Here is a 12,284-nt window from a genome sequence, read left to right as displayed (position 1 = left end):
TGTGCCTGCAAGCTCCTTATCAGTGATGATTTGAGCTCGACCTTCTGTGACCTCTTCCAATTTCCTTAAAATCAGTAGATTCGTCAATACGATGGCCTTTCGTCATGACAGCATGCATGACTTTGAACTAGTAAACCAAGTAAACTTACTCAAGGTAAATATTATAAATAAAATAATAGGATAAACATAACCGTCAAAGCCCGTCTAGCTCAGTTGGTAGAGCGCAAGGCTCTTAACCTTGTGGTCGTGGGTTCGAGCCCCACGGTGGGCGATATTTGTTTTTGTATAGTAATGACTATTTTCGATGTGTTAACAAAATCAACAAATACGGTGCATGCTGAATCAACAGATTGTAAATGGTGGAAACTATAGCAGAAATGAAACAGGAGAAAAGAAGATTTTCAAAAGAAATATAACCAAAAGTAGTAAGTGGGTGTGTGCCCGCTCTCTCTATTGTGCAGTGTGTCCCTCTCATCTTTTTACGATTACAATCCCACAAACACGAAAGAAACAATAATAGGGAAAGAGAGCACTATCCTGAATTCAGGAACACAAAAAAGAAAAAGGAAAAATAAAGTTGGAATCGGAGGATGAGCTCACTCTTCCTCTCTCTGCAATACGTTTCTCTTATTTTTTGTCAAACAAAAATCCTAAACCCTTTTCATCATCATTTAGTTTTGGGCTTTGGCTTCAGCAGCAACGATGGCAGGCGCTGGAGCAACACCCCCGGTGGTGGGACTGAATCAAATCAGAAGAATTGAGACTTAGCATTTTTTGAATAAGTTAGTGACGAAGGAAACAAAAGGAAGTGAGTAGAGAGAGGATCTTACAGGCCAACAAACACTTTGAAGGCATCATATAAACCCCATTGTGCTCCGGTCAATGTCCCTATCATCACAATCCTTAGAGGAAGTCCTCTTGTGAAGAGTCCCAACAGTCCTATCTTCTTCACCGCCTACATTTCATTACACCAAAGTTAAATATTAATTCCATAGCAACACAAATCAACAGTTTTTTTGTATTGAACATAGTAACTTACATCACCAACGGTTGCTCCCTTAGCATTGTTGAGGAACGAAACTAGGTTATCAGCAGGGTGGGAAACAATTGCACAGAACACTCCTGCAACGTAACCTCCAGCAAAACTAACCCCGAGCTGCAGACCTTTGCTGCATTCGTGCTTTGGGTTGGGGATTGCGTACTTGTAGATCATCTCAACAATGGTCTCAAACGAAGCAAACTTCATCATGGTGTCTGTCAAGTTTGCATATATCATCAGCACAATGTTGCTTTACAAAAATCGTGTGTGCTTCATGCCCAAAATCAAAAAGAAAATATATTGTGCAACAGACAGGTTTCAGAATATAAGCGAGAACTTACAAGGAATCTGACGTCCCCAAAGTGGACCAAGACCCTTATACAAGCTGCAAAAGAAAAACACGAAAATCAGACACAAATAGCTTATCTGTAACAAGGGGAGATAATCTTATTAACGCCCAAACACTCACCCTCCGAATCCTTCAGACTTGACAAACTTGGGAAACCCATCAGACATTCCCCTAGCGAAACCAGGCTGAGTCTGAACCCTAACCTTAACAGCTTCAAAGGGGCAAAGTGCAATATCGGCGATAACCTCAGCAGAAGCAGAACCAGCAAGGTAGATGAGTGTCTTGTACTTGGCAGTGTACTCAGGTCCAGCAAGGTCAGAGTAATACTTCTTGAAGAACTCGTAGAATCCGAACTTGCAGGCGCCCTGAGCACTGTAACCCAACAAAGTAGGAACCCATCCACGGAAAAAGCCCTTGACTCCTTGTTCCTTCAACAGGATCCCAAAACCAGAGGAGATGCTCTTGTACTTCGCCGGATCAATCTAGTTAGCAAGGAACATATCAGTGTTAAGTGAATCAATCCACAAAGTAAAAAAAAAAAACTCAGTAAAAGAAAAAAAACGCTAAATAAATCAAATCCAAAGGTTATGAAATACGCATAATCACGTACATCAATAAGTAACAGGTACAAGCTAAGGCAGCAGCGTCTATTCATGTTTAGATTCAACATACATACAACTCGATGAGAAAATATACATAGAGATCAAGAAGGTTAAACATATCAGTCACGGATCTATCCAACCTAGACAACAAGGCTAACACGTAGATCTCATCACCTGAGAAACACGTGGACAACGGATCTGCGTAAACGAGTCTAAGAGCAATCGATCTAAACGGTGACGTATATACAATACATTACCTGCATATTGCACTTGACGAGATCGAGAGGAGTAACGGTCATATGAGTGAGACCACAGCTGAGAATCCCACCGAAGGTACACGCGGCGTAGAAGGCGGGAGAGTACATCTCGATCCCTTTCCCCGGCTCCGTGGGAGACGCGATCATGAAATTCTTCCGAGACACCATCGTCGGAGGAGGAGGGGAAGGAGATTTCTCGAGGTTGGAGGACGCGAATGCAGCGTTGGAGTTGGAGTACTGATCGAGGAGGAGAGATCTCGGCGATGAGGAAGAGGAATAGAGGAAGCTAGGGATCAGAGAATGCTTCGGAGACTCCATCGCGGCGGCGTTTAACGGAGAAAAAAAGGTTTGCGTAGGAAATGAGCTGCGGTGGCAATGTCCGATCTTACGCTGCCTAATGAGAACGCCAATGATGTTGTTGGACTCTCGAATCTCGGCGCTTTATTGGGCAATTCGATCCGGATGAAAGAAGGCATATACTTTCAAATAATCACATAAATGCCATCGTAATAGTTTTATTATGGCCCATGGGCTTTTGAAGCGGCGTGAACCCGTTGACCCATTAAAAGGCTACTATATAACGAAACTTTCCAGTTGTTATTTAATTTAATTTAGATTTTTGTCTGGCCCATGGGCTTTTCAAAGGGCGTCAAAGTCGTTGACCCATTAAAGGCTAATTTTTCATTTTATTTTGTAGATATTAAACTTCTAAAACCCTAAAATCTCTTAAAATAAACTTATGAAACCCGTTTCTTTTGTCGCATTACCCCTTCTGTTATCAAAATGTCCTTTGAACATTTATCGATCATTGCAGTAGTCCCTCTGATTATTGGAACTGAGTGGGCCAAGTCGTTCTCACGTTGTGTCACTATCGAGACCTATTTTGGATATCTAAAATAAGTGGCACGAGAAGAAGTAACATGTCGCCATTGTTTCACTAAATAACACATCCAAAAAACAATGCTAGTTAGTGGCTTACCCGAGGCTGAAAGGGTATCTAGAATCCACAGATTGAATCTGGACCGTGGGATTCTGAGAAGGGCAACACACACCAACAGCGTTGTGTCTCCACGTCCTCTTAATTACATGTCTTAAGCGCCGTTTTCACTTCTTAAACACAAAAAAAAGAATCATTTACTTCCTCTCTGGAGCCTGGCCGGCGAATCCGACCAGTCGTTTCAGCTGTGTCCGGAGAGATCGAGTTGAGGTACTTGTCTTACTACATTCATCTTCTTCCTTTGGATGCATGCTCTTCTCTGTGTTTTGATCACCATTTTTGCTATTTTCTTCCAATTAAGTGATAAAGAAACACATTTTCTTGTTTGCATGCTTCATATTCTTGATTATAACAGATCCATTTGGGTTTTGAGTCCTTACAAAAGAAAGTGTTCCTCTTTTTGTCTTTTTCGAATAACAAGCACAACTGTTACTCTTATAATGTTACCTATAACGATCGCTTGTATAATTGGTTGTTTGATTTGATTTGATTTTATTTGAGAAGTAATCGTTATGTGTGTCTCTCCCTAGTCAACTTCACATTGTCCTAAATGGTTAAAGAAAGAGTTTTAATACCGTGACAGGTTCTACCTAACTGTTAAAATCATTATAATATATAGTTTCCATGAGAAAGTCATGATCTTTACCTTCTTAATTCTATTACTTTTGCAAGTTGCAGGCTCCCTCATTGAACAGTCACAGCTGTAATCATTCGTCGAGATCATAAAGCAGAGCCTCACTATTTGAGTGTAAATGACGGCTTCACTGCAGTTGTGTGGAGTTCAAACTCCAGGGCTTGCTTTGAGTTCAAAGAGGCTTGAGTTTGGCACAAAGACCTTGAGTAGCGCAATCTTTAGAACCGTAGAGCATTCTTGTAGGAACATAGCTTTGAGAGTTAGTTGTGAAGCTGCTGCTGCAAGAGTCGATTTGATCGAGAGAAAAGAGACTGAGAGGAGCAGTGTAAGCGGAACAGGCAAAGAGCTGACATGTGTGATGAAATTCGGCGGCTCGTCGGTGGAATCAGCTGAGAGGATGAAAGAAGTTGCCAATCTTATACTCAGCTTTCCTGAGGAGAGGCCTGTTATTGTGCTTTCAGCAATGGGGAAGACAACTAATAAGCTTCTGAAGGTAAAAAACAAAAACAAAAACATTCTCAGTCTTTTCTACTTCCTATTTTGGTATTAGTGAGTTATTGTCTTAAGCCTTTTGGGTCTCACTAGGCTGGAGAGAAGGCTGTTACTTGCGGTGTCACAAACGTAGAAAGTATTGAAGAACTGAGCTTTATTAAGGAACTCCATTTAAGGTATAGAATTAAAAACAATTTTTTTGTGTGTGATTGTTATTTAGAGTGTGTTCACAGTAAAACAAAAAAAAAATGTTATATGTTCAGAACTGCTCATGAGCTTGGAGTGGAAACAACTGTTATTGCACGTAAGTAGTGCCCCTTTGGTTCCTGTTTCTCAAAAGCTTCTTGTTTCTGAATCCAAATTTCATTTTGCAGAACACCTAGAAGGACTACACCAGCTGCTGAAAGGCATATCGATGATGAAAGAGTTAACCTTGCGTACAAGAGACTACTTGGTCTCGTTTGGAGAGTGCATGTCCACGAGGCTTTTCTCTGCGTATCTCAACAAAATTGGCCATAAAGCTCGTCAAGTATGTTTGCTTTTATATAGTTCCCCCTTTGTTTGTCAAAACATATTTTAAAGTTATTAACTTGATGAGTTGGTTTGTTTGTTGTTGGGCAGTATGATGCATTTGAGATTGGGTTTATAACCACAGACGATTTCACAAATGCTGATATACTTGAAGCAACGTACCCTGCTGTCTCCAAGACGCTGCTTAATAACTGGAGCAAGGACAAGGCTGTCCCTGTAGTTACTGGCTTCCTCGGAAAGGTTTTTATAATTTTTTTCTAAGTGTTTCACATAATGTTGTTCTCTTGGCTCATGAGTTGTATGTGTGTGTTTCTGCAGGGATGGAGGTCTTGTGCTATAACTACGTTAGGCAGGGGTGGTAGTGATTTGACGGCAACAACGATTGGGAAAGCGTTAGGACTGAGGGAGATTCAGGTATAGGTTTAATCCAAGATTGCATCATAAAGATGGAGTTTTGTTGAGCAAAGATTTGTCTTTGTTTTGTCTGAATCTGGTGTAGGTTTGGAAAGATGTGGATGGAGTTTTGACTTGTGATCCGAACATATACTCTGGAGCTCAGTCTGTTCCATGCTTAACGTTCGATGAGGCAGCTGAGCTTGCTTACTTTGGTGCCCAGGTAATCTCTTACATTACATTATCTACACTGGTGTGCGCTTTTCTGTCTGAATGGCTGAGCATATCGCTCTTTCAATGCAGGTGTTGCATCCACTGTCCATGAGGCCAGCAAGAGATGGTGACATTCCTGTGAGGGTTAAGAACTCGTACAACCCCAATGCTCCAGGAACTGTCATCACCAGGTCAAGAGACATGAGTAAGGTTTGTGAAACAAAAGGGTATCTTTAAAAACTCAATTATATCAAAACTATCAATGACCTCTTCTCCCTCCTTTGTATAGGCCGTTCTCACAAGCATTGTTCTGAAACGTAATGTGACCATGTTGGACATAGCGAGCACTCGTATGCTCGGCCAGTACGGTTTCCTCGCCAAGGTAATCTACCTAGATTAATATCTTTATTCAACTTTGATTAGTATTATTACACTGTAAGGTTTCATATACTCTTTGTGCAGGTGTTTACCACATTTGAAGACTTAGGCATATCTGTGGATGTTGTGGCAACAAGTGAAGTTAGTATATCTCTGACACTTGATCCAGCAAAGCTCTGGGGTAGAGAGTTAGTTCAGCGAGCAAACGTAAGTCTCCGTTTTACTGTCTGGTAGATTCCGAGGGTCACTGTAAAATATCTGTAAAATGATTGGGAGTGTGTGAAACAGGAGCTGGATCATGTGGTGGAGGAGCTAGAGAAGATTGCTGTTGTGAAGCTGCTTCAGCGCAGATCAATCATCTCTCTCATAGGAAATGTTCAGAAATCATCACTCATATTAGAGAAGGTAATAATTGATCTAGTCTTTGTGGTTCTCTTTTGATTATGAAAAGTTTTTAAAGAAGTTAATGGGAATGGAATGAATGATCAAAACAGGTTTTTAAAGTACTTAGAAGCAATGGAGTGAATGTGCAGATGATCTCACAGGGTGCATCTAAGGTTAGAAACTCAACTGCTACATGTGTATATAAATACAGATGAATATTAGTATTGTTATGGGTTTTGTAATGAGTACAAAATGTGTTTTTTTTTTCAGGTGAACATTTCATTGATAGTGAATGATGAAGAGGCTGAGCAATGTGTGAGGGCTCTTCACTCCGCCTTCTTTGAGACCTCTTCTTGATGCACAAGACACAGAGCTAAAGAATGTGTCTACTAAGACTTGGAACTACTTCACACTCTTCTTCTCTTTCTAGTTGTTGTTGTTGTGATACGGTTATAATGTTGTTTCAAACTCTATAATCAATAAAATGTCTTTCAACAAACATAACGGTCAACAAAAAAAAAAGAAAAGGAACAAGGGATGTGTAAAAGTGGGCGTTATTCAAGAAGGTGCAGGCTTTGAATGTGAGAAATTCCGGAAATGCCCGTCCTCAAAAGCATATCTCGAGGGTTATAACCGTCTAACCAACCGACTAGTCAACAAAAAAATACACATCTGATGACATGTGTTACGTAAGGCTTCTGCAACGACCTTAGATTTTTATTTTATTTAAAAATAAATAAAGTGGTCCGACAAGCGTAATCCCACGAGATTGTTTTTTTAAGTACTACCTTGAGGCAAAGATTTAGTCCTAAAACCGATGAAGAGACATATAACTCTTTTGGACACACTTTTAAACTATATACTTATGTCCTCCTAATAAGCGTGCTTTTTATTCATTTAAATACGTAAAAGCAAAATCAGAATTATATATGATCAGGTGATGGAGAATATGAATATTTTTTAGGAGTTTTTATTATTTTATTGCAGATTAGTACCTATGAATTTTCGTAACAAGTTGTTTGTGCTGACAACAATAATATTCTTATTTGACCTTTTTCTTTTTTGGGGAGGAGTGGTTGGTCAAACATGAGAAACAAGAAGGCGAATTCGCAGATGAGAAAAAAGGCAGACGCATGCATGGAAGGTTAAAGTTGCATGTGACGACCAACTTTGTCAAACTCTCTACCTTTTTCAGGCTTTTCGTAAAACTTATCTACCATTTTTGCGATCTAAACTATATGAGCTATACATTTTTTTTTCTCTAAAGGAACTTACTATAGACATAAAGATGCTAGCATGAATAGTTTTCAAAAAAAAAAAAAAATCAAAAGATGCTAGCATGAACGCATGCCGATTTGTAAATTTCCATGCAAGAACACTCTACATTCTGATGGTAGAAAGTAAACGCTGGTTGCAACCATATCACATTTAACGGTGTCTTCTTTTAAAAAAAAACTAATTCCAAGCATATTGATGACTCCCTTATTTCCTTTTTAATACAAATTGCCAATTTTATATATATCCCCATTGGTCTATGATTATACGAAATTCGATTCTGATTTATACATATATTCCAAGTTCCAACTCATCTTTAAACATATGCCTAGCTATATTAGTGGGATCGATGCGCTAATTGGATTACATTCCAAACAAAATATTCCACCTCCTTTTACGATCATTATGAATTTTTGATAATGATATTATATCTAGCTTGATTATAGAGTTTAATTAGAGAATTTGAGCATAAAGCGGAAATGGAATATAATGGATAACCACCGGCCATATCCAAACATTCGATCTCATCTCAACGTTACGGTTTGCTCATATAATGTTGGCAGCATCAAAATTCTAATTTGGCGTGACAATAAGGATAGATATCTATTACAAATTATTTTATTCTTTTAACCTACTTAACTGAAAAATATCAAAAATATTCGAATTTTTAAACTGTAGAGCGAAATCTGAAAAAACATTATGTAAACAGAAAAATATTCCGAAAGCTAACAACCACGCTATCACGTCAATTAGTTTGTTATCATTTTGCATTTAAATTAAATAAAAAATTATTATACCAGTTAAATGGAGAAGCTCACCTTCTATAAATAGCATGCCTCTGACTCTCTCTCTCCCCATCACAACCAACTCTCTCTCTCTCACACACACACACACACACACTCCATCTCTCTAACTTAGAAAGACAAAATGCAATACAGAACCGAAACTCGTAGCTCGTTGTCGTCCTACAACAAGGTTAACAACATGGGAATGTTTCCATCGGATACTCTGGCCAGGGTAGAGTCCATGGCTGCTGAAAACGCGGTGGTTATATTCAGCGTGAGCACTTGCTGCATGTGCCACGCCGTCAAGGGTCTCTTCCGCGGAATGGGAGTATCTCCCGCCGTCCACGAGCTGGACCTACACCCTTACGGAGCAGATATCCACCGAGCTCTCCTTCGTCTCCTCGGCTGTTCCAACGGCGCTTCCACTTCTCCCGGGGGACTTCCGGTGGTTTTCATCGGTGGGAAGATGGTGGGATCAATGGAGAGAGTGATGGCTTCTCATATCAACGGCTCACTCGTCCCTCTTCTCAAAGATGCTGGTGCTCTCTGGCTCTGATCCCAACCTAAGTCCACAACCGTTTTTTTGTCTTCTCTTTTTATGTTGTTGTTTTCTAAATCTTTTGTGGGTTTAAGAACTAAAAAAGATTAGGTTAATCATCATAGTGTTGAATTAGAGACAGTGAGGGGGAGAAGTGCGTTTGTATTAAGCATAGCTTCTTGTATCCGTCTTAATCACACTATAATATATAAATTTAGTAATCTCGTTTTACAAGTTTGACTGTTAAAATAGCAAAAATTGTATGGTCAAATTAAGACAAGAGTAAGGTTACTTTCAGACCTATAAGATCTTAACGGTAATAACTGTTAACTGTGGGGGAAAATAATTGCCTAGCCTCAAGGGTCCCCCCACTGCAGATTACGTGGACACCCACCATCAATAGTCTGTGATTTTGACCCGACCATTGCATCAGAGATGAGCTTATATTAGCCCGTAGGGCCCGTACATGCTGGTCCAATATAGCTTCACAGATTTTCTTCTTTTCTGACAATTATGAATAACATCAAATCGTTGTTGGAGAACTAGATGAGCCTATATTTTTTAAACTATTAGAACGAGAAGTTCATCACATATTCTCATTCGCGAGTCAGAAACGTTTATCTTAACCTTTTAGATCAGTAACACATTAAAGGACTCAACATGAAAAAATAAGCAAAGTCGCATATAACTAAGAAAAATATTCACGACATGTAACGTATACATTGATTCACCCACCCATACAACTCGGTTACAGCATATAGGTATAGGATCTACACAGAATAAAGGGGAACACAATTTGGGGGAATCTAATTATGTGTGCTCAAGTATACGGAATCAGGATCATAGGATAGAACATAAAGACGCCAGACAGGTCACAAGCAATAGTGTGAACAAGAGATGGCTAAACCTCCGTGATCTATTTCAACCTCTACTGAATCAGCTACACATCTCAGCAACACTATACATGTGCACCTAGGTGTTCTAAATGTTCTCACTCGCACAGCAGTTGCGACGCCTCACAAAAATGGCCTACGCCCACACACACACCAAAAGAATCAGCCAGAAAGTTGAATTAAGACAATAAAACACACAAGAAGACTCCAATCACCATTTTGAATCAGCCAAGTCCATATTTAGCAGTCAAACTCATTCTGGTCCATCCCATTTTGAGATGTGTTATAATTATCACAGCAAGTAGATGTGTAAATGGAGAACAAAATAATCTTAACCACCTGTATAGATACTCTAAAATGCAACGCTCAACACAATATTTACAAAAAAAAAAGGTATCTCGCCATTACTCTTGACCCCAGCCGACTCATAATATCCTCCGGCACAGAGATTCCAGGCAGAACAGGAAGCAGTTCCCGAAGCACTTGAGATACATCTACTGGCCTGTTTTATGATAATGAACACACATACATAAGTTCAGAGTCTGGGTAATACAGAGATTGGTTCTCAATTATATGAAAAGGTCCACGAGAGAGATTTATGAAATTAACCATACACAAGTTCAGAGGTCTTCTTCTGTTACAGTGGTAAGCTGTAACAAGCCCAACCCAAAGAATGAATCCAAGGTCCCCTTTAACAAACTTTCCCTCTCAATTAATCCTCTCTGCTTCAATCTCCAACCGGAACACTTAACCACACATCGCATTGCAGCAGGAGACAAGATATATCTGGTGGAATATTCAAAGCTTGCCCAAGTTTGATGTAAAGCTGGACCCCAAGAAAGTAACAATTTCCCTCAATTCAATTGCCCTAGAAACCTCATTCTGAAAATGATACTCAAACTGCATACAACATTGCTCAAAACCAAGTTAAATGCTACTGGAGTTGCCTAATGGATGGATGGTTTAACGCAACATCTATCAAAGTTATGTTGATCATATACAGACTCATTGACTTTATTGTTGGGTATATTTCCCCCCCCCCTCCCCGCAGTAAGAAGCAGAGATCATATACCAACGGCAAGAACTCACTGATTTCACACCACAAACTCTGATTTTATTACTTAGAATGACAAAGAGAGGCACTCGAAAACAAGAGGCTGTGAAGCCAAGTCAAATACGGCAAACAAAAAAGAAGGATGGAAAAAAAAAAAAACTTAATAGTCAATCTTGGGAAACAAACAGAGGTGGACGGACTAGTTGAGTTGCACTAAGCTAGGAACATAATAGCAAGCACGTGAATAACAAAATGGGTATGCAGATTCTTTAACAACTTGTTGTTTCAAGGAGGAGGATCCATCATCATCCACTCCTCCTCCTCCTCCAACAAAGATGTAAGCTATATCACGAGTGGCGGCACTATTACGGGTGTTTTTATCAAAAACCACCGCGACTTTCTTCTCCTGGTCAATGAAGAAACACACAGATTCCCGAAGAAACTGCCAATGGGGGTGAATGAGCTGTTTGATATTCGCCGATAAGAAAACCTTGCTGTTCCAGGACAGGCCTGCGTTGGGCTGCTCCTCAATCGTATTGGAGATCCATATCTCCATCTCCAATGTTTCACACTGGAACAAAACCACAAGACTAGTAGATGATGATGACAGAATCAAAGTTTCGTTAGCGAAAGCCTCAAAGGGGAGAGGCAAAGGCGGGGAGAATGTCTCTGTTGTGAAATCAAAACAGACTAAGAAACTAATGGCATCGTAATTCATAGCTTCTGCTGCAAACCAGTAGGTGTTTCCCTTCAAAGATAGCCCGCGTTCACCAAGTTTTATACACCAGTTGTCTGGACGAGGAGGGAGATCAAGAATCCTCCATGAATCAGAGTTGGAAGTCATAGATTTTGAACTCAACGAAATATGGGGGAAAATCAATAAATCTCAGGATTTTGTACTGGGAACTACTGTTGTCGTATCCGAAACCATACGTGTACCTGTCCAAACGACCATTGAGATGTTGGTCCAGTAAGTCGTGATTATGTGTGTGCTCGATCCACCTGAGTTGCCCCCGCCCCCAATAGGGATTCCAGACAATTAGCCTATAGTGGTCTTCTTTGGGAATGCATAACAACAAACCGTCGCAATGAAAGATTTCACGCACGTCGATTCCATCTAGGCCAATAAGTTTAGCTTCAGGATTTACAACGTCAAGATCGTTGTTGGAAAGATTCAATCTCATCAACTCCACCCTATAGTTCATCATCATAACCACAAGAGGGTGGTCCTTCTTCTTTGCTGCTTCTGCTGCTAGATGAGCAAGGTGCTTTTTTGCAAATAAGTGATCATCACATCTCGACAACATGTTCCACCTTTTGCAAGTAGATCGGACAAGTCCCACAGATGTCAACGGAACTCGACACAGCACCTCTTCCTCCACATCCCTTGGAAGATCCGAAATCTTCTTCTTTTTCTTCTTCTTCATAAATCTATTTAACCCCATATATTCCTCTTGTATGAACAAATTA

The 12,284-nt window shown here is 40.0% G+C and overlaps 3 protein-coding genes, 1 non-coding gene and 1 pseudogene across 4 annotated transcripts; 3 read left to right on the top strand and 2 right to left on the bottom strand.

Moving 5' to 3' along the window:
- Positions 1-198: 198 nt before the first annotated feature.
- Positions 199-271, top strand: TRNAK-CUU (transfer RNA lysine (anticodon CUU)). The gene has a single exon. It is a non-coding gene; the product is annotated as a tRNA-Lys (tRNA).
- A 107-nt stretch (positions 272-378) lies between these two features.
- Positions 379-2,669, bottom strand: LOC108843920 (mitochondrial phosphate carrier protein 3, mitochondrial). Its single transcript, XM_018617080.2, has 6 exons — positions 2,248-2,669; positions 1,509-1,870; positions 1,381-1,424; positions 1,040-1,254; positions 831-955; positions 379-738 (listed from the first exon to the last, which is right to left on the bottom strand). Exons 1-6 carry the CDS (start codon positions 2,563-2,565, stop codon positions 672-674), a joined length of 1,131 nt encoding a protein of 376 aa, XP_018472582.1. The 5' UTR covers positions 2,566-2,669; the 3' UTR covers positions 379-671.
- A 573-nt stretch (positions 2,670-3,242) lies between these two features.
- Positions 3,243-6,773, top strand: LOC108843885 (aspartokinase 2, chloroplastic). Its single transcript, XM_018617030.2, has 14 exons — positions 3,243-3,454; positions 3,923-4,371; positions 4,464-4,546; positions 4,634-4,674; positions 4,745-4,899; positions 4,992-5,141; positions 5,220-5,315; positions 5,401-5,517; positions 5,598-5,717; positions 5,797-5,889; positions 5,970-6,092; positions 6,174-6,290; positions 6,380-6,442; positions 6,540-6,773. Exons 2-14 carry the CDS (start codon positions 3,997-3,999, stop codon positions 6,624-6,626), a joined length of 1,620 nt encoding a protein of 539 aa, XP_018472532.1. The 5' UTR covers positions 3,243-3,454; positions 3,923-3,996; the 3' UTR covers positions 6,627-6,773.
- Positions 6,774-8,412: 1,639 nt separating this feature from the next.
- LOC108846458 (glutaredoxin-C8) lies at positions 8,413-9,101 on the top strand. The gene has a single exon (XM_018619687.2). The coding sequence runs from the start codon at positions 8,472-8,474 to the stop codon at positions 8,883-8,885; it is 414 nt and encodes a 137-aa protein (XP_018475189.2). The 5' UTR covers positions 8,413-8,471; the 3' UTR covers positions 8,886-9,101.
- Positions 9,102-10,894: 1,793 nt separating this feature from the next.
- Positions 10,895-12,259, bottom strand: LOC108833954 (putative F-box protein At3g24580; annotated as a pseudogene).
- Positions 12,260-12,284: the final 25 nt, after the last annotated feature.

This window comes from Raphanus sativus, chromosome 3 (genome assembly GCF_000801105.2).
Source record: "Raphanus sativus cultivar WK10039 chromosome 3, ASM80110v3, whole genome shotgun sequence".
NCBI lineage: Eukaryota > Viridiplantae > Streptophyta > Magnoliopsida > Brassicales > Brassicaceae > Raphanus > Raphanus sativus.
Note: the sequence above shows the minus strand (reverse complement) of the source record. Positions and strands in the feature narration are given on the sequence as shown.